Raw genomic sequence first — 22,156 nt, forward strand, 5'->3', positions numbered from 1 at the left:
AAAAATTTATTAGCTCTCCAAGCGAAATAAGTGAAAGTTGCTTTAGTGGTCACGAAGGAACCTTTGGACTCTGTATTCACTGGCTGTCAGCCACAGGTCATTAATCTAGGACAAGTGGCAAATCAACAGGATCTTCAAATTCCACTTTCCTTAGGAATATTTTTCTAGCTGTATTTGACTATGTCCTAATCAGATGTTTTATTAACTTGTGCATCAAAACTAATAGTTATGTCATGAAGAGCTACCTTATCTTAGGCATGTCTCGTCTTCCTCCCTCTTTTCTAATTCGAGGAACATGTCACATTGGATTGCTGCAAAGAGCCAACCTCAGTGGAACTCTCTCCTTTCTGTACACACCCAAACTAAACATGCTTAATTTTCATCTTTAACATAACATGTATTGGCTATGTATTTATTTAAAATGTTCTTGTTGATTTGTGAGAAAGGGTGAGGGAGGGAGAAATAGAAACATCAGTGATGAGAATCATTGATCGGCTGTCTCCTGCACGCCCCCTACTGGGGATTGAGCCCAAAACCCAGGTACGTGTCCTGACTGGGAATTGAACTGTGGCTGCAACCACTGAGCAACACTGGCTGGGCCTGTATTGGCTTTTTAAAAGGCCTATCCCATACTGCATTGTAAGGATGTATGAAGTGCCTTTTAACATCGATATGAAAGCAACTGTGGCTGCAGATATTGATTTCTGAAAATACATGAGTACTGACTCTAGCTGTATTGGAATCACAAAAAGAAATCTGAATCTGGTAGGACTGCCAGACACAAACTCTGAAATTCTACTAGTATTGTTACTAGGGAGATAACGTAGTTTACTTGATGGCTAGCTCTCTCCCAACCTTAGTTCTGGAAAAAGCCTGGGTTTACATGATCCTCTACTGTTCTTTTAAGAATGAAGATGGCTGTTTGATCTTGTTGGTCTTCCAGTGCTGAGAGATTCATTCTTTCTCACTTAATGGATGAGGTCAGAGTGCAGACAGCTCTAGCCTGTGGCTGCATATAAAAACCAATGACGAAATGAGGCAGTGATTCCTAAGCCTTCGCTGGCTACCGTGGGACAGTTTATTATTCTGATGTTTAAAAGAGGCCATCCAAATCCAGTTTCTTGAAAGAAACATTTATTTATAACCTCTATGGGTCAAACTATTTCAAACAAATCCAGAACAGGTTTTCACATTTTGAGCCTTTAGTGTAGACAGTATGCCATGCATGAAAGAAACACTTATCCAGTACAGCTTTCCCCTGACCACTTGAATAGTAGTGGAACAATCAGGAAGCAGACTGATGTGACAGAAATCTGCTTGAAAAAGGGCATGATTTAAAGCTCATATTAAGGTTTTTCACAACATAAATGTGTTTAAACAATGTCTAATATCAACTTCTTAATTTTAAAACAAAACACCCTAAGAATCAACTATCCCTTTAAATTAAAAAAAATAATAATAATCAATTTATACTCTTCTTAAAAGAACTCCAACAATGTAAAATAAGTTCCAATTCCAGATATATATATATATGTATGTACATTTATAACTTAGGTGCTCTTTTGCGCTATTTTGCGCTATATGCTTTCGTTCATGCAACACTGACAGAGGACTGGGCGCGAGGCTCTACAGGGGCCTCTCTGAGAAAGCAGTGTAGCTCCTCACTCGGCCAAAGAACAAGGGGGTGTACATCTTGTCAATCTCAAAAGCAGTGACTGCAGTCTCACCAGTTGACCTAGAAAGAATGCACAAAATTACAAGTTACCAGGAAACTTCAATTCATTTAAAATCCTTGCATATTTCTAGAGGGGGGTTATTTTATATTTTAGCCTTAAAATTTTTAAAATATAGCTCAATAAATTTTAAATATAGGCTCATTGTTGAAAATTTTTAAAATTTAGAAAAGTACCAAAAAGAAGTCACTCATAATTCTATCACTCAGATACAGCAATACAAAACACTTTTTTCCAGTGTTTCTTCTACACACATCAACCTATCAAGTTTTCCTGTTGAGATCACACTCTATTAGTGATCATGCTTTTTTCATTTTACATCATGACATGCATTTCCTAACATCATTAAATACTCTTCAGAAGTCATTTTTAGTGGCTGCATAATATTTCTCTGTCTGCTTGTGCCACAATTTACTTAATAATTCCCCTTTTGTTAGAGATATAGGTTGTTTTCAGTACTGGGCAATTAAAAATGTGTTTTTTTATTATGTCCTTTGGACATGTTCTAAAGGGTAGAATTTAAGTCAAAAGCAATAGACATTTTAAGACTATTGTTAAAATGTAATTTAGAATGAATTATAATCCTAGAATAGAATTTAATATTTGTATGAGCAACAACATAATTACAGATAGGAGGGAAGGAAAGCAAATGACAAGTTACACTACTACTAGTCTTTTATATTTTTCTCCCCAAAAGGAGAAATAAACAAAAGCAGAAAGTTCAAGTGCCTTTTTAAATATTACTAGAGGCCCGATGCACAAAATTCGTGCAAGAGTAGGACTTCCTTCCCCCAGCTGCTGGCACCGGCTTCCCTCTGGCCACCAGCAGGCACCCAGGACCCAGGCTTCCCTCCCAGCCCCGGCTTTGTCAGGAAGGACATCTGGTCTAATTAGCATATTACTTTTATTATTATAGACTAGAGGCCCGGTGCACAAAAATTTGTGCACTGGGGGGGGGGGGGGTGTCCCTCAGCTCGGCCTGTGCCCTCTTGCAGTCTGGGACCCCTCGGGGGATGACCACCTGCTGGCTTAGGCCCACTCCTCAGGGGATCGGGCCTAAGCTGACAATCAGACATCCCTCTGGCAGCTTGGGAGCCCTCAGGGGATGTCCACTTGCCAGCAGGGAGCAGACCTAAGCTGCAGTTGGACATCCTTAGCGCTGCTGAGGAGGCGGGAGAGGCTCCCTCCACCACCGCTGTACTGGCAGCCATCAGCCTGGCTTCTGGCGGAGCAGAGCTCCCCCTGTGGGAGCGCCCTGACCACCAGAGGGCAGCTCCTGAATTGAGCGTCTATCCCCTGGTGATCAGTGTGTGTCGTAGTGACCAGTCATTCCCAATTGTTCTGCTGTTAGGGTCAGTTTGCATATTACCCTTTTATTATATAGGATAGAGGCCTGGTGCACAGGTGGTGGCCGGCTGGTTTGCCCTAAAGGGTGTCCCGGATCAGGGTGGGGGTCCCGCTGGGGTGCCTGGCCAGCCTGGGTGAGAGGCTGATGGGTGTTTGCAGGCTGGTCACACTCCCTTCAGGGTGGGGGTCCCCACTGGGGTGCCTGGCCAGCCTGGGTGAGGGGCTGATGGCTGTTTGCAGCTGGTCACACCCCCTTCAGGGTGGGGGTCCCCACTGGGGTGCCTGGCCAGCCTGGGTGAGGGACTGATGGCTATTTTCAGGCTGGCCACACCCTCTTTAGGGTGGGGGATGCCCACTGGGGTGCCTGGTCCATCTGGGTGAGGGACTGAGGGCCATTTTCAGGCTAGCCAAGCCCCCCCCCAGAGATGAAAGCTCACAGCCTCTCCTTTCTTTTTTTTATTTTTTATTCTGGGATTTATTTACCTTCTATAATTGAAACTTTGTAGCCTTGAGAGGAGCTCAGAGCTGGCCTCCTGCTTGCTCCAGCTCCTTGGCCACGTGGCCACAGCTGGCTGAAAGCAGGTATCTGGGGTTTATTTACCTTCTATAATTGAAACTTTGTTGCTTTGAGTGGAGCCCAGAGCTGGCAGTGGCAGGCGGGAAGCTTGGCTGCCTCCATCATTGGGGCAACCAAGCCTCCTGCTTGCTCCACCTCTGGCTGCTGGCCGACATATTGGTTGGGTAAATTTGCATATAGTTGCTCTGATTGGCTGGTGGGTGTGGCTTAAGGCATAGCAAAGGTACGGTAAATTTGCATGTTTGTCTTTTATTAGTGTAGAGAAGGAAGTCAACGTGAACCTTAGCAGCTACAAACAATGCCTCTTGTATCTTTCTTTCTCCTTTCTAAAACATGATGCTTTTCATTTCTTTGATTCTATTTCTGGGTTTGGTTTCTTTCTTTGAAAAGAAAAAGAAATTCCACAGGTTACTGAGAGAAACAAACAAGAGATAAGTGAGAAAAAAGAAAACTTCTAGGACTTTCAAAAATGAGTACAAAAAAATTATTTGTAAGATAGAAATGTGGCCAAAAAGTTTTCAATAAGATGGTCAAGGTTGTGAAGTAGGTTAATTGAAGGTGATCTCAAAACGTGTTGTCTCAGAATTTTGGATTCAACTGGAATGGAAAGCCTTCAGTCACACACCAATATTCTTTCAATTCCAATAGCATCTAACTTCAATAGCCACATGAACTGATATTTTATTAATTCCTTTTTAAAATTTATTTCTGTACTGTTCCTTTCTCATACATACTCTCTGCTCATTAATGATTTCTTACAGGTAAATCCTAACTCAAGAGTCCAAGATGGCAGCATAGGAGGATGCTGACCTTGCCTCCTCCCAAGAACGTATCAATTGAATACTTATAATTAGCAATTCTCCTGAAAGACAACTGAGGGTCAACTGAACAGCTTCTGCACAACAAACAAGAGAGAGAGATGGCAGAGAGAAAGTTGGGGAACTGTGAGAGCACTCTGGGAGCTGAGGAAACCATCAGGTCTGGAACAAGGGGTGACTGCCATAGTGTGGGCATAGGGGGCCTCTTTGCAGGCCAGAAGGGAGTGGCATAACATATTCAAAGTATGAAAAGCAAGGACCTACAACCAAGATTACTCTACCCACTAAGGCTGTCATTTAGAATCAAAGGAGAGATAAATAGCTTCCTAGACAAGAAAAAGCTAAAGGAGTTCATCACCACCAAACCAGCATAACAAATGTTAAAAGGACTTCTTTAAGAAAAACAAATATGAATAATAAAATGGCAATAACTACATAACTATAACTATCAATAATTACTTTAAATGTAAATGGATTAAACATTCCACTCAAAAGACATAGGGTGATTGAATGGATAAGAAAACAATGCTGTCTATAAAAGACCTACACAGACTGAAAGTAAAGGACAGAAAAATATTTCACACAAATGGAAACAACAACAAAAAGCTGAAGTAGCAATAGTTATATCAGACAAAACAGACTTTAAAACAAAGGCTGTAACAAGAGACAAAGACTCAGCAATTCCACTTTTGAGTGTTTAGCTGAAGAGAAACACTAATTCAAAGAGAAATATCTACCCCTATGTTCATTACAGCATTATTTACAACTGCCAAGATATGGAAACAATCTAAGTGTCCATAGATAGACAAATGGATAAAGATATGGTATATATATATAATATATATATACACATATATGTGTGTGTGTGTGTGTGTGTGTGTGTGTGTGTGTGTGTATATATAAAATGGAATATTACTCAGCCATAAAAAAGATATCTTACCTGCGTTGGGCAGCTGCCCCCTAGTGGTCAGTGCACTCCCACAGGCAACCTCCCGCGGTCCCTCCCCGAAGCCAGCCAGCCCCAACTGGGACTGGACAAGATGGCCCCAATGGGCACCGATTGGCCGCCAGGCCGAGGGACCCCACCCGTGCACGAATTCGTGCACCAGCTTCTAGGATAAAATAAAATGTAAAAAATAAAAATCCTAACTCAGTGGTCGGCAAACTGCGGCTCACAAGCCACATGCGGCTCTTTGGCCCCTTGAGTGTGACTCTTCCACAAAATACCACGTGTGGGCGCACACGTACAGTGTGATTGAAACTTCATGGCCCATGTGCAGAAATCAGTTTTCGGCCTGGGCGAGTCTATTTTGAAGAAGTGGCGTTAGGAGAAGTGGGGGTACGTTTGCTGGGGACCCCTCAGATTGAGGACGTTTTTAGCAAAGGCCAGCTTAGGAGTACCCTAATTAAGTTAATAACAATGTACCTACCTATATAGTTTAAGTTTAAAAAATTTGGCTCTCAAAAGAAATTTCAATCGTCGTACTGTTGATATTTGGCTCTGTTGACTAATGAGTTTGCCGACCATTGTCCTAACTCATAGAACAAAGAACTTTATATATAGGAACTAATAAATTTGGCTTTGGAATACAAGAGATCTTTTTAGCAGACTTATTTAAATCAGTGTATAATCCCTGAGGATAAACCAAATGGAAATAAAGTAAAAAATGGTAAGACAAACATGGGAGAAGAAAAAAATCTGATGTTGTAAAACTGCCCTGAATAAGTCGACACATGAACAGCTTAAAATGACTATCGTTCTACTCATGGAATGCCGCTCTCATTTCCAAAGCAGTGGTGCCCAGCCACGTTCCACGGGCACTGTGAGCTACGGATGCTCCACTGCCTGGCCCACTTTCAGTTTCAGTTTTTTTCTTTTTGGCCACTTTCTGGGTTTGCAGAATAATATTATCCTCTGCTTCCATAATATTAACTCAGGTTAACATCATGTGAGAGTTTCCTAAGCCTGACATGAAGTACACATTTATTCCGTAACCTTGGTATTTTTATTACATTCACCTACTTGTATGTAACGTGACAAGAATGATGTATCCAGATGAGTTTGTTGAACCTCTGGTGGCCAGTGGAACACAGCTGTAGTCCTACATGAAAACTCTGATCTGCTTCTTGGACAGGGACACGGCGAAAATACCTGTATTTATAGTCAAGTGGTTTCTGTAAAAGAAAAGGTGCATGAACTGTAATGAAACCGCACTTCACTGAGATTTCATTATTAGAAGAATATTTATTGGAATATACTGGGTGGGGCAAAAGTAGGCTTACAGTTGTGAGTATGTGAAACACAGAGTTTATTCTTGCATTATTATTTATTCTCGTATTTATATTTCTCCATATGAACTGTAAACCTACTTTTGCCCACTCCTGTATTATGCAAGAATAACATAACATCTGCACATAGTAGAGTTGTTTTGGATATCACATACAAATGTGTGAGTGTCTTGAATAACAAGTTTTTCCCCCCTAATCATCATAATAACCTCATGTACCAAATATGATTGCATTATTGCTATTTAATAGCTAAAGGAATGAAGACCCAGGCAGCTTAAACGAGTTAACACAGAAGTTTCAGACTGGAATGAAGACTTCTACCTCCTATCTCAAAGGCTAGTATTTCCTTCTACTTAAAAACACTTGGGAATTTTTAAAGAGAGAAAATAAGTTGGCGAAGCCTGCAGAAAAAGCATCCTTTTTTTTTGCAATAACAGTAAAATCGTCAATGGATAAATAAATGTGACAAGCTTCATTAGAATCACACTTCTGCAAATACTGTTGCTAAAAACACAAAAGTATCAACACTACATATGGTTTCATTGTTATCATATTCTGAAGAGAAAACGGGCATTCTACGTGGGAGTTCCTAAATTCTTACTAGATAAAACCTAAACAACTAGGGTCTCACAAATTCCCCATTTCTGACCTCAGGAAACTCATGGCCAAGGTCACTCACAGAAGCTGCCCGATTTCAGGAGCCTACCAGAGCCGGGGGGAGGAGCCAGCAACAGTTGGCCACAGGGCGATAGGACTAGAACTCACAGAGAACCCTACCCTAACTGTCTCGACACATAATGCTAGAGAAGAAAGGGGGATTCAATACAAGGGAAACTTCTTTCAAATCCTACACCAACTTATAAAAGCAATAGGCTAGTAATATAACTTCCTCACAACTGGCTTCATTATGGTTTTTAACCAGGACAAAAAAAAATTGCACATGAAGAAAGGTTGTAAAAAATGAAAATGAGGTCCTTGATCTGTTAAGAGTCTAAAGCCCTCTAGAGTGTAATAATCCAGCAATCATATTTGCTTGGCGTTTTCATTCTTTTGCAAGAATGGGACGAAGGAATTATCTTACATTAGCTTATTTCCAATAGAAATTGAAATTCTCTATATGAATATCCTTATGAAAGAATTACTCATTTGAGCTAATTTAGGAAGAAAATCCCCTCTGATTCAAAATGAGAAAAGCTAAAAAAATCATATTCTGGTATCATTTTACTAGTTACTTTACAGGACATTTTGGCTTTCCATTTTCACATGTGAAAAACCTAGACCAGAAAAAAAACATTTGGAGAAAAACAAACAAGCTGATCGAATTAAAAATAACCACATTTTAGAAAACACTCCAGCTCTCTTTAGAGCAGTTGTTCTCAACCTGTGGGTCGTGACCCTTTGGGGGTCGAACGACCCTCTCACAGGGGTCGCCTAAGACCATCGGAAAACACACATATAATTACATATTGTTTTTGTGATTAATCACTATGCTTTAATTATGTTCAATTTGTAACAATGAAATTGGGGGTCACCACAACATGAGGAACTGTATTAAAGGGTCGTGGCATTAGGAAGGTTGAAAACCGCTGCTTTAGAGAGATGTTATAAGTCAACATACATTTTGTATAATAGTATAAATAATGAAACAGTATATTTGACCCTTTCTAATCAAGAATCCTTGAATAAGGAGACATATGTAATACTCTTTGTAAAAAAAAAAAAAAAAAGAATCCTTGAATGAAAGGGTACTCAAAAGTAGCCCTAGCTGGTTTGGCTCAATGGACAGAGCATCAACCTGCGGACCAAGAGGCCCCAGGTTTGATTCAGGTCAAGGGCACGTACAGTGGGGCCTTGACTTACGAGTTTAATTCGTTCTGAGACCGAGCTCGTTAAGGAGCTCATTAACTCAAATTACTCTGTCAACTCAATGCAAAATATCGGCGGAGAGACAGCTGGTATCTCAAAAAACTCGTTAGTCGGGACAAGTCAAGGCCCCACTGTACCTCGGTTACAGGCTCCTCCCTGGCCCGGGCCCCTTCCTGGCCTAGGCACTGGTCGGGGTGTGTGCAGGAGGCAACCAATCGATGTGTTTCTCTCACATCAATATTTCTCTCTGTCTTTCCCTCTCTCTCCCACTCTCTCTAAAAATCAATGGAAAAATATCCTCAGGTGAGGATTAAAAAAAAAAAAGTAAACTGCTACTTCAACCTTGTATACTCACTTCTTCTTTTTTCTTAGTTATCACAGCATATACTTTGGTCTGATTGTCTGTATCCTGTGACAAGCGATAATGGCCCAGTAGAACTGCATCAGTTCTAAAAATAAAAAATATACTTTAAATCTAAGTCTATTAATCAGTTATTACATGTATTTAAGTAACCTAGGAAGTAATGGATTATAAAGTGTTTAAGCAACTTGCTCAAGAAGAATCAGCTAGGATATGAGTGAACGTAGTTTTCAAGGCCCCAGACACCCACTGAAGTACACTCTCCAGGGGAAAGGTGCAGAATTGATTTTTTCCACAAGTGCCCACCCAGTGACTGTTTGTTAAATCATCCAGTAGTAAGTTAAGGAAACACAGGATTACATTAACGTATACATTCATATAAAATGGGACTTGGATACAAAACAAGTGTTATAGGAAAACACTACCTGGTATTCCGAGTTCTTAAACGAGGGACAATGGACTGAGGCTCCTCGGGGGTTGTCAACATCATCACATGGCCATCAGGAAAGAATCTTATGTACCTGTGTAACAGAAACAGAACACCAAAAAACACCACACACAAAGTATAAAACTCGTCCTTCTCTACTGGTACCTCAACCTAGCCATAGCTGTGAAACCGAGACGGAAATACCATGGGCCAAAGGACTGGCAAAACATCATTAAAACATGACCAACAACCTGTGAGGCCAGCGACAAAGAACGAAAGGCATTTTATTATCTTCCTTCTAGGGAACTGTTGAACTTTTAGTTTCACTCACTGAATACAAAAGTTAGATTAAATAATACTCTATTAAAGTCCTGTATGTTTTTTCCTAAAACACTAATGTGAAACAAAAATGGAATCTCACAATACACAGTAGTTCACATATCTACTTATTTCTCACAGTATTAGCTGATGAACAAAAAGGCTGAATAAGAGCACAAGCTATTGGAAACGGCAAATGAGTACACCAAGGTCAAGAGACAAGGAAGAACTCTAACATGTAAAGTGATTCTTGGATTTAGAGGCTAGGAGGTTTTAAATTTGTAGTAACCCATTGGTTCTTTTGAGTACAATTCTTAATAAAATAGTTGATAAAAATACTGAGGGCCATCTTGTGGATAAATGCAAAAGCTACCGAGAACAGATGTCCAATAACTAATGAATACTTGGAGAGAGAGAATTTTTCACTCACTCAGTTTACTACAGTTGTACCTGTAATATTCCACTTGGTGCCAGGCTCTATAGAAACCATCAAGAGACTGTTCCCCTTGACGAATATATGTGGTTTTACTGATATATACACCTATAAAAAAAGAAACATTATTTTAAAGAACTAGGAACATAATAAATTTAAACATTTTAAAAATAAAATCATATAGCACATTTCTAGCTTCATTTTTATTGTAGTTTCCTTTAAATATGCTCGTCATACTTAGGTCTGTTAGAGAAAACTAAGACTGGGTATTTATCAAAATCAACAGGATAAATCTCTATTTCTCTTGAGTTCTAAAGGGTTCAACTTACCATCAAACCGAACACGGGGCCTTTCTAGAAACATCTCTCTCCAGGATGTGTATGGAACAAGTTTAATACAGCTTCTGCCCCAAACTTTCAAGCAGGCCAAACGCCATATTTCAGGGTCTCTAAGTAATAAAAGTACAACATCAATATATGTAAAAGGCTAAGTCCCTATATGCAGAAATGGTCCTGCTACCAGCCATTTTCTATTCAGCAAGTATTTGCTGAGTGCCTGCTAGGCATAGTCCTGGGTCTGGATATAGATTGGTGGAAAAAGGCCCTGCTCTTTTACTGTTGGGAAAGCAAGAAAACAAAGTTTCAAGTAATGTGCTCAGTGCAAAAACAAACAAAGCAGGGTGAATAGACAACGAAGTCATGGTGGGAAAATAAAGACTATTTTAGATACAGTGGCTGAGAGAGGCCTCTCTGGGAGGTGAAGAAGAATACCCTGGGCAGAAACTGTAGCAAGTGTAAGACCCTCAGGTAAGTGTGTAGCTGGTAGGCTCTAACAAGGAGCAAAAAAGGCTACGTGGTTGCAGCAAAGTGAGCAAGGTGAAGTATAGACTACATAATTTCAGGGGTAGTCAGGGGCAGGTGAGGTCCTAGTTTACAGGTGGGAGTGTCTATTAAGTAAGATAGAGGTCATCTACCCACTCTCACCACTCCTGTTTGACATAGTTCTGGAAGTGCTAGCCATAGCAATTAGATAAGAAGAAGAAATAAAAGGCATCCAAATTGGAAAAGAAAATGTACAACTGTCCTTATTCACAGATGACATGATATTGTACATAGAAAACCCTAAAGACACCATCAAAAAATTATTAGACTTAATAAATGAATTTGGCAATGTAGCAGGACACAAAATTAACGCCAAGAAATATATGGCATTTTTATACACCAACTAAGAGCCCAGCGCGCGATTTGAAATTGCGCGGCGCTGCCCACCCTCCAGTCCGGCCCTGCCTCCCTCTCTGGCCCTTGAAGCAGCTGGGCAGCTACTGATCAGGCCCTCCCCCAGCGCAGGCGCCGGAGGCCCCTGCCACCCAGCCCCCCCGACGCTGCGCGCGCAACCTCCTATCCAGTCAACCTGTTACAGCGTCCTGGTTAATTAGCATATTTCTCTATTTTTTTTTAATATATATAGATAGATAGAGAACTTACAGAAAGATTTTTAAAAATCCCATTTACTATGGCACCAAAAAAATTAAGATACCTAGGAATAAACTTAACTAAGGAGGTAAAAGTCCTATACTCGGAAAATTATAGGACACTGAAAAAAGAGATAGAGGAAGACAAACAGATGAAAGAACATACCGTGTTCATGGAATGGTAGAATCAACATCATTAAAATGTCCATACTACCTAAAGCAATCTAGATTCAATGCACTCCCCATTAAAATACCAACAGCATATTTCACAGACCTAAAACGAACTCTCCAAAAATTCATCTGAAATAAAAAAAGACCCTGAATAGCTGCAGCTATCCTGAGAAAGAAGAACAAAGTAGGAGGGATCTCAATACCAGATATTAAGCTGTATTACAAAGCCACTGTTCTCAAAACTGCCTGGTAATGGCACAAGAACAGACCAATGGAACAGAATAGAGAACCCAGAAATCGCTCAATTAATAAACCATAAAAATCTTAGGGGGATCCACAGGCAGCAAAATCTCAGACATATGCCGAAGCAATATCTTCATTGATACAGCTCCTAGAGCAATGTAAAACAAAGAGAAAAAAAACAACTGGGACTACATCAAAATAAAAAGCTTCTGCACAGCAAAAGAAACCATAAGCAAAACAACAAGAAAGCCCACGGCATGGGAGAATGTATTTGCCAATGTTAACACCAATAAGGGTTTAATCTCCAACATTTACAGGGAACTCATACAACTTAACAAAAGGAAGATAAACAACCCAATCAAAAAATGGGCAACAGATCTAAATAGATACTTTTTGAAAGAGGACATAAGGAAGGCCAACAGACATATGAAAACATGCTCAAAGTCACTAATCATCCAAGAGATGCAAATCAAAACGACAATGTGGTACCATCTCACACCTGTCAGAATGGCTATCATCAACAAATCAACAAACAACAAGTGCTGGTCAGGATGTGGAAAAAAAGGAACCCTCATGCACTGCTGGTGGGAATGCAGACTGGTACAGCCACTGTGGAGAATAGTATAGAGTTTCCTCAAAAAATTAAAAATGGAACTCCCATTTGACCCAGTGATCCTACTTCTAAGAATATATCCCAAGAAACTAGAAATACCAATCAGAAAGGATATATGCACCCCTATGTTCATAGCAGCACAATTTACCATAGCTAAGATCTGGAAACAGCCTAAGTGCCCATTAGTAGATGAGTGGATTAGAAAACAGTGGTACATCTACACAATGGAATACTACACTGCGATAAAAAAGAAGGAATTCTTACCATTTGCAATAGCATGGATGAAACTGGAGAGCATTATGCTAAGTGAAATAAGCCAGTCAGAGAAAGATAAATATCACATGATCTCACTCATTTGTGGAATATAATGAACAACATAAACTGATGAACAAAAACAGATCCAGAGACAGAGAAGCATCAATCAGACTGCCAAACCTCAGAGGGAAGGTAGGGGAGGGTGGGGGTAAGGGGGAGAGATCAACCAAAGGACTTGTATGCATGCATATAAGCCTAACCAATGGACACAGACACCAGGGGGGTGAGGGCAAGAGGGGGGGGCAATGGGGGGATAAGGACACATATGTAATACCTTAATCAATAAAGAAAAAAAATGATAGAGGTCATTGCAGGGTTTTGAGCATGACTTATGCTTTTAAAAGATGACTCTGGGAGAGGTCCAAAATGGTGGTGGCTTTAGAGAATGCTGAACCCACCCCCTCTGATGAGCAAACTCAAACACACACATATATAGTGAGCAATTACTCTTGCATGACAACTGAGGGCTGAATGAACAGCTTCTGAACATGAGCAAAGAAAGACGAACAGAGAAGACTGGGAAACCACAGGAGCCCTCTGGGAACTGAGGGAACGCCTCTGAGCTGGAGGAGCTGGTGAGCGCCATTGTTTACGTCCCCCTCCACTTCAACAGGGTGAGCAGGGGCTTCACTTGGGTGCTTGGGCTTACCTGCAAGATCACCATAATGATTTCCCAGCTACATTGCCCAGGGCCTTTTGCCTCCAAATAAAAGAAGCTAACAGGGATATCAGCATCACTTGCACCTTCTGGCCTCTCTGCAGGGAGCCCTCCAACCTCTCAAGCCAACACTGCCAGTGCTGCATGCACCTGACCCACTCCAACCAGCTTCTGAAAACTACCTGGCAATACAGCCTCACCGATATCATTCTACACCGAACAACATGAGAGACTACAGAGAAGGCTGGGGAGCCACAGGAACTCCCTGGGTCGGAGGTGCCAGTAAGCGACATTGTTTATGCCCCCCTTCCATAGGGAGGGCGGGGGGCTCTCTCCAGGTGCTCTGGCATATCTGCAAGGTCACTGCAGCACGTTCCCAGACACCTCACCCAAGCCCATTTTGCCCCTGAATGAGGGAACAAGCAGGATCAACAGGGCATTACTACCTGCATTTGACCTCCCCACCCAGAGCATCTCCAACTTGGTAGACCAGTGCCCTGAAAACCTTAGCACCTACTCAGCACCCTACTAGCCTGCCAAAACCACCAGGCACACAGATCCTATACAGAGGCCATTTCTACATAAAGCCACTTTTCCGAGACTGGAAGAAATAGCTATTGTGTCTAATTCATATAAGCAAACATGGAAAGTCAAAATGACAAACAGAATCTCTCTCAAATAAAGGAAAAAGAAAATTCTCCAGAAAAAAAAGCTCTAAGGAAATGAAGACAAGTAATTTGCCTTATAAAGAATTTTTTTTTAAATAGTCATAAGGATGCTCACCAAACTTGAGTGTGGAATAAAGGAACTCAGGGGGAACTTTTTTAAAAAAAAATATATTTTATTGATTTTTTACAGAGAGGAAGGAAGAGGGAGAGAGAGTTAGAAACATCGATCAGCTGCCTCCTGCACACGCCTCCTGGGTATGTGCCCACAACCAAGGTACATGCCCTTGACCAGAATGGAACCTGGGACCCTTCAGTCTGCAGGCAGATGCTCTATCCACTGAGCCAAACCGGAGCTCAGGAGGAACTTTTACAAAGAAAAGGTATAATAAACAGGCAGACCTGAAGAATACAACTGGCATAAAAAAACCATGAAGGAACCAACAGCAGATTACATGATACAGAAGAAAAGATCAATGACCTGAAAGACAGAATAGTGGAAATCTATAAATTAGAACAGCAAAAATAAAAAATTATAAAACACAAGGATAGTAAGGGACCTCTGGGATAATTTCAAGTGCTCAAACACTCTTATTATAAGGATCCTAGGAGGAAAAAAAGAGGGAAGGATCAGAAATCTTATTTATAGAAATAATGGCTGAAAACTCTCCTAACCTGGGAAAGAAAACAGACATCCAGGTCAAGGAAGCACATAGGCTTCCAAACAAGATGACCCAAATAGACCCACATCAAGTCATATTGTTACTAAATGGTAAAAGTTAAAGATAATGAGACAGTCTTAAAGGAAGCAGGAGAAAAATGAGTTACATACAAAGGAAACCCCATATGGCTATCAGCTGATTTCTCAGCAGCAACTTTACAGGTCGGAAGGGAGTGGAAGGACATCTTTAAAATGCTGCAAGAAAGGAACTGATAGACTCTAGGTCAAGTTACCCAGCAAAGCTATCATTCAGATTTAAAGGAGAGGTAAAGGTTTCCCAGACAAACAAAAACTAAAGGAGTTCATCATTATTAAACCAGTTTTACAATAAATATTGAAGGGTCTTCTTTAAGCAGAAATTAAAAAGTATGAGGAAAAAATCTACCAGGTAAAGCCAAATATTTAATAAATATAGCCAATCTAACATTTAAAAAGCTACTATGAAGGTCAAAAGAAAAAAGTAATGGTGGCTGAACCAGAATGTACTTTGGAGAAATAGTAAAATGGTCAGACTGGAGATATATTTTACAAGTAGTGCCAATGAGTTTTTGTTATGGGATTAGTGCAAAAAGTGATGTTAAAAGATGTATTGAGCCCTAACCGGTTTGGCTCAGTGGATGGAGTGTCAGCCTATGGACTCAAGGGTGCTGGGTTCGATTCCAGTCAAGGGCATGTACCTTGGTTGTGGGCACATCCCCAGTAGGGGGTGTGCAAGAGGCAGCTGATCGATGTTTCTCTCTCATCGATGTTTCTAACTCTCTATCCCTCTCCCTTCCTCTCTGTAAAAAATCAATAAAATATTTTTTTTAAAAAAAAGGACTCAAAAAATGTATTGAATAGTCACATGATTCTTACACAACTCAAAAAATATTTAACTTCATTTATAACTTAAAATATTGTTTTAAAGGTGTAAAACTAATTATATTGGAACCAGAGTAAAAAAAAGAGACCCCCTCCCAATTTATGTTGCAATGCATATTTTTTAAAAATGATTACTTTTATTTTATAACATATAAGGTTTAATCCCTGAAAATTTGTTTTCTTAATAAACTCCCTCTCTATGTTTTCTCATGTATAATCAAAAGAAAAGTTTATGTAGGAACAGTGCTAGAGACCCAAATTTCAAAAGGTTGATGGTAATCCTCTAGATATTTAATAGGTACTTCTTAAATAGAATAGTACACAGAATCACCAAAAACCAAAGACTTCAAGCAATTCAAATATTTTACCCAAAATACAAGACTCCAAATGAAATTGGGTTATTTAAAAATAGTGCATCTAAAATTTAAGAACTAAAGTTACAAAATAGTTCTAAATGCTAAGGACTAAGTCTGTATTTTTACATAAGAAGCCCATGAAAGACTACCAGTCCCAAATGATGTTATACTATGATTACTCTTCACACAGCATGATTTCAAAAGTATAGGGTAATTTTTTTAAAATATATTTTATTGATTTTTTTTACAGAGAGGAAGGGAGAGAGATAGAGAGTTAGAGACATCAATCAGCTGCCTCCTGCACATCTCCTACTGGGGATGTGCCCACAACCCAGGTACATGCCCTTGACCAGAATCGAACCTGGGACCCTCAGTCCACAGGCCAACGCTCTATCCACTGAGCCAAACCGGTTTCAGCTAATTTTTAATGGGCTAAAGAAAATTCTAGGGCAATCAAAATTTAAATCATTACCACTTAATGGGTTTAGAGTTACTGTGAAAATGGCTTGAGTATTTTTTTGGGGGGCATGATTTCTTTGCTGTATCAGCTAAGCTCGCATGCAAACTACTCTACGTGTGAGTGTATCTGTTCCACATATTATTCTACACCATGGAAACCCAGTGCATTCCAGCCTTTAAATGCTAAGTAGTTTGAGAAAATCACATATGTATAGCTCAGCAAAATTGTTGTAGAATAGCTTTTATCCAGAACATCAATCAAGTTCTTTTATTAAAATTGGCAAGTGACCATAATCCCTTCTTTTACCACTGCCTGAGCTGTTTAAAAAAAGTAAGTACCTGGCACAGATATAGAATCCTCTGCACACCTGTGACAACTGCTCTAAGGATCTGAGATCCAAATCACTAGACACCACCCATCGGAAGATGTACATCAGGACCTCCATTGGCAGCACTGTAAAAGAAAAGCACCCTTTCAGTGACTCTCCCGACAGCCTACTGTCTCGTTCTCAGGGCAGATACCTTTATGTATTCCTACAAATTTATGAATCACACCTTCAGTATTGCTCACACAAAAAGCATGAGTGTATTTAACTACCCCAAAGTAATAATGGTTACTAACATGAAGACACAAATATCTTTGGGTGTGTGTGTTTTTTTCGGAATAGAATAGATCTGAAGCTACTTTTATAAAGCACCCCTATCCCTTGGACGATCTTTTGCCACCAAGGTATATTAAAATAAGTGTGCTAGAAAAATAATCTACTATATATATGTGTGTGTGATTGCATTTAACAGTAAAAGTTATTTTTGAAAATTCCTAACTGTCCCCCATGACGAATGAAACACTTAACATATGAAAAGAAAAAAAGCCATTCATTTTTAAACATTCAGCTTATCTCAGGACAACTGTCCAACTTGGCTGAAACATTTGATGATACCAGTACTCCTCCAATTTTCTTAGGACAGCCCCCAACAACTCAGACACTCACGCTCTTAGATCTTCAGTGAAGGAAGTATGGCATCCTTGAACAATGGCACTACAAACTCTGATCTACTTTGGACTTTGAAAAGCTTATTAGTATACACAAACCATAATTATAACTAGATCTCCAATCTTATTTTGAACTAGACCAGCTATCTGACCTCAGAAGTTTGGAAATCTAAAATCTAAGGTTAAAGTATTTCTCATGGACTGATAACAAGCGTAAATTCTCACCTGATATGTGAGTCTGACTGCTCTCCAGTTCGGGCTGACACAGTTTGAGCACAGACTCCTGAAACGTGAGCTGCTGCTGGAAGTAGGACAACAGATCTGCCATCTTGCTATCATCATCGTTATCTTCAATGCTGCAAAAGGAGGGAGGTGAGTACACTAAGGGCCTCCATCTACAAACATAGCTTAGTAACTGATTTTTCATAGTATTTTCAAATCTTCTTGATAAAAAGTCATCTAAAAGCCAACTTCTTACTGCGTTTTTCTTTGATGTGATAAAAGTGTGCCCTGACTTGAAGAGTACTATAACAAAGCTTCAGCAAATTTCATTCCCACCCAGAAAGATTTAGAATTTTGGAATACAAATGTTGAGATTTAATTTATTAGTTTCATTGTAGAGATTTCATGTGTTAATGAAAAAGATAATTTCACATGATTTTTAAAATCTTATGTAAACATATTCTTTTAAAAGTGACTGTTATCCATCTAATTGGATAAAAGTCAAATAAACAGATGTCATTAGAGGTACTTACCAAGGGTTTTCTAACAGATGTGCCTTATCACCCTACATTTAGAGGAAAATGTGTAACTTAAAAAAATCTTAGCAGTGTCCACAGATCATCTACCAATATAAACAAACATGTAGAGTTCCATTTTTGCTGAAAGTAACCTTAAAAATGATCAGATGTACCAAATGGCTTAGATGAGGATGAAGTTAGGAAACCTTATTATAATACAACAAAGGGTGAGTGTGGTTGAGTCTAAATGGATTCAAGAGCTACTTTATCAACATTTTGCAAAAGGCAAAAAAAAAAAAAAAGCAAAGACTTTTAGGGCTTATTATATATGATAAAAAACACACAAATGCATCTTTAAAGAACTTACATAGCATCTAGGTTTGTATAAAGGAACTGCACAGAAAAAAAATGCTTCTTTAATACAGATTTCCTTAACAACACTTGGAGTCTATTTCTAAAACTGGCTAAGAACTGGGTGCAAATGATTCTACCCAAATTTTAAAGAGGCTTAGCAAAAGCCCAAATGATTCCTTTTAAGTAGGAACCACCTTACACGATTAGATCTAATCTGCCAAACAATATTATTGGCCCAAAAGTTCAAATAGGCCATTAATAATGACTTCATTGGGATATTTTTAATGTGGCTTATCCAAAGCTTAAGTGCTAGTACTATAAGCAGTTAACAAACACTGGTAATAAACATAAGTTATTGATAAAGGAAACGTTTTAATTATTTCATGGCAGAAATAATATAACAGATAATATAATGTCTTATTACCCAAACTCTATTTTTCTAGGTGTTCATCTTTTTTTAAAAAATATATTTTTATTGATTTCAGAGAGGAAGGGAGGGAGAGATAGAAATATCAATGATGAATCATTGATTGGCTGCCTCCTGCACGCCCCCTACTGGGGATCAAACCCACAACTTGGGCATGTGCCGCAACAGCAACCTCCTGGTTCAAAGGTCAATGCTCAACGGATGAGCCACATCAGCCAGACGGTGTTGTTCATTTTAAACCTGACATTCTCTCCTGGGTTCAGACTCCCTTCCCTTCTATTATCAGCAAATTGGGCTTCTGGGGATAAAGGGGTTGAGCCAAAATAATTTTATAATTGTTTTGCAAATAGCTTCAAAAGTACTGACTTCAAAATACATTCTCTTGATCTTTATCATATAAAACCATCATGACTGACTCAAGAGCTGGGTCTATCCAATGAAATATGGTTTATTTGGGGAGTGCTTATATCCTGCACCTGTGCTTTTAAGCCAACGTTACAGTTAATGATATTCCACCTACATACCTTAAGGAATAATAAACTAAGTCTTGTTACAATTCAGCATTTTCCTAATAAAATGAAAAACCCCCTTGTAAGTGAAATGTATAGTTTCAAACATATACAAAAGGAGAAAGACTAATGTAATGAAACCCTATTTCAACCATTATTAACACTTTCCAATTCTGACCTAATTACACTTTAATACTTTTGACTTTAAATAGGTTTCAAAAAGTTGAAATATGCCCTGTAATTTACTCCTTTCAATAATCACTGCTTTTATAAAACAATTCTTTCATCACCTTATTTCTGTTGTGTCTATTTAAAATGTGCATTTCTATATTTTAATATTAAATTTCCCTAATTAAAAATTTCTATAACTTTATCAACAAGTCTTTATACTAAACACTATATGACTTAAGAGAAAAGTACCATCTTCTTATCATGTTAAGAGTCAACAGGCCAAAGATGCTTAATTTTAACAAACTCTATGTATTACTGTCTATCAAATTATATACGCACTAGCTGTTTCCAACGCCATCACCATCTGGAGACCGGGTATAAGTAATCTTGAACTCTATATCAGGTACAAGTTGCATAGCCCTACGATAAAACTTGATGGCTAAAAGAAGAAATAAAGCTAAATTAGCTATGACCACACATTTTTGTCATTTCCTTTGATTACCCTTAACTGTGGTTTAGTTTGGTAACTTTCTTTACAAACTGCCAAATTCCCTTTATCTACATGCCACAGTAGTTCAGTCCAAACCTTACTGCTCAGAAATAATCTTTCTTTTTCCTAACGCTAACATGTTACAGAAACTTAAGGTGTTGCATTTTACTGGTCTTTTAGCCCTTCCCATCTTTTTCCCCCGGCCTCTTATGTATTGACAGAAGTGATCTTATGTAGATGTCTTTCTTCAAACTTTGAAAATGCAATTGCTACAGCCCCAACAAAAAAACTGTTAAGCAAATTTTTCTTTCTAAAACAGAGTTAAGGAAAATCAAATGCTCCCTAGTGGGTGGAATAAAGAGAAGAGTTTTTTGGAATTTATTTTTCAAATCCAACTTTAGTCCAGCTGCCTCTTATTTAGCTAAATAACCTTTAAAACCTGTTTTTGTTTTAAATAAATCTCCTGGCCTGGGGTTTAGAGCTATAATATTTGATAATATCTTACACGGTAATATACCAATAGAACGTGGGGCTGTAGAGGCCAACTAGATGAAGTCTACTTAATTCAATACACTCTGCCATGTTGTTTTTTTACATTGGGTGAATCACTGTACACTAAGTGGAGGTGGGAATTTTTCAAATTAATTATGACTATGGAGAGATATTAATTGGATCCTTTTAATATCTCAAAGTGACAAATATCACTAGAAGAAGTTTGCAAATAATGCAATAATTCTGAAAATGTTATTTTAGGGACATATTCAAGGGCTCCGAGCAAAATAATATTTCCTATGCCCCAATTATTAGCTTTACTATGACAAAATGAAAGCCCAAATACAAACATAATATAGCAAATAGCCCCATTACTGTGTTTACTTATGTATTTCTATTAGCCTACTAATAGAAACAAAGTTAAAGGGTATTCCTTCACAGATAACATAAATTAGAACTTAGAAAATATGTTCCTCAATGGATCCTTAATATTCCCCTCCCCTGAAGTAATTTCACTTATAAAAGCATAATCTATTTTTAAATAAGCAGTAATATTTTTAAGACTTTAATAATGAAGAATATTAAAACCTAAATATTAAAATAAGTCATTTTACTCATCCTATCAATATTATGTTTCCCAGCAATATTTTTTTGAAAAGAGTAAGGTTATATAGAAATACAATTTTTATTTCTGATAGTTTAAGAACCAATTTCAAATATAGGGAGATTGATGTTCTATACCAAATATATTCTATAAAATTTATTCTATAAAATATATTCGAGAAATAACATTTCTCAGTAACAAAGAGTCATTATTCAGAAATGTCATGACAGTATGACCCTGAGTTTTTACCTTCATAGAGAGCTCCATTTTGTTCTTCTTCTACTGCTTTTAGGAAGAGTTCTCGAGCCTATAAAAATAAACGTTGGAAAATATTTTGAAAATCAGTATTAAAAATGAGTACGAATAGCAGAGAATAGTCCTCTCAACAAATGGTGCTAGAACACCTGGACATCCATAGGCAAAATAACAAACCTCGACCTAAACCTCACATCTCACATAAACATTAACTTGAACATGATCATGGACTTAAATTAAAATGTTTTAAACTTTTAGGAAAAAAATGATAAAGAAAATCTTGGAGACCTAGCAGTAAGCAAAATTCTTATACTTCACACCAAAAACACAAGCCATGAAAGTTGATACATTGGACCTCATCAAAGTTAAAAACGTGTTCTGCAAAATATTCTGTTAAAGAAGATGGAAAGACAAACTA

At 38.6% G+C, this 22,156-nt stretch overlaps 1 protein-coding gene across 1 annotated transcript in view; it reads right to left on the reverse strand.

Moving 5' to 3' along the window:
• Window positions 1-1,117: 1,117 nt before the first annotated feature.
• The window catches only part of FBXO9 (F-box protein 9), a 32,304-nt gene continuing 11,265 nt past the window's right edge, over window positions 1,118-22,156 (reverse strand). The window contains exons 4-13 of the mRNA XM_070418410.1: window positions 21,733-21,790; window positions 20,237-20,336; window positions 17,922-18,052; window positions 17,042-17,156; window positions 10,499-10,617; window positions 10,187-10,277; window positions 9,417-9,512; window positions 8,986-9,079; window positions 6,499-6,650; window positions 1,118-1,735 (exon numbers count right to left, since the gene is read on the reverse strand). Coding sequence (XP_070274511.1) covers window positions 1,627-1,735; window positions 6,499-6,650; window positions 8,986-9,079; window positions 9,417-9,512; window positions 10,187-10,277; window positions 10,499-10,617; window positions 17,042-17,156; window positions 17,922-18,052; window positions 20,237-20,336; window positions 21,733-21,790 — 1,065 coding nt within the window. The 3' untranslated portion in view covers window positions 1,118-1,626. The remainder of the gene's footprint in view (window positions 1,736-6,498; window positions 6,651-8,985; window positions 9,080-9,416; window positions 9,513-10,186; window positions 10,278-10,498; window positions 10,618-17,041; window positions 17,157-17,921; window positions 18,053-20,236; window positions 20,337-21,732; window positions 21,791-22,156) is intronic.

The sequence above is a fragment of the Myotis yumanensis genome, unplaced genomic scaffold (genome assembly GCF_028538775.1).
Source record: "Myotis yumanensis isolate MYYU_CA2020_CCGP unplaced genomic scaffold, mMyoYum1.0.hap1 SCAF_6, whole genome shotgun sequence".
NCBI lineage: Eukaryota > Metazoa > Chordata > Mammalia > Chiroptera > Vespertilionidae > Myotis > Myotis yumanensis.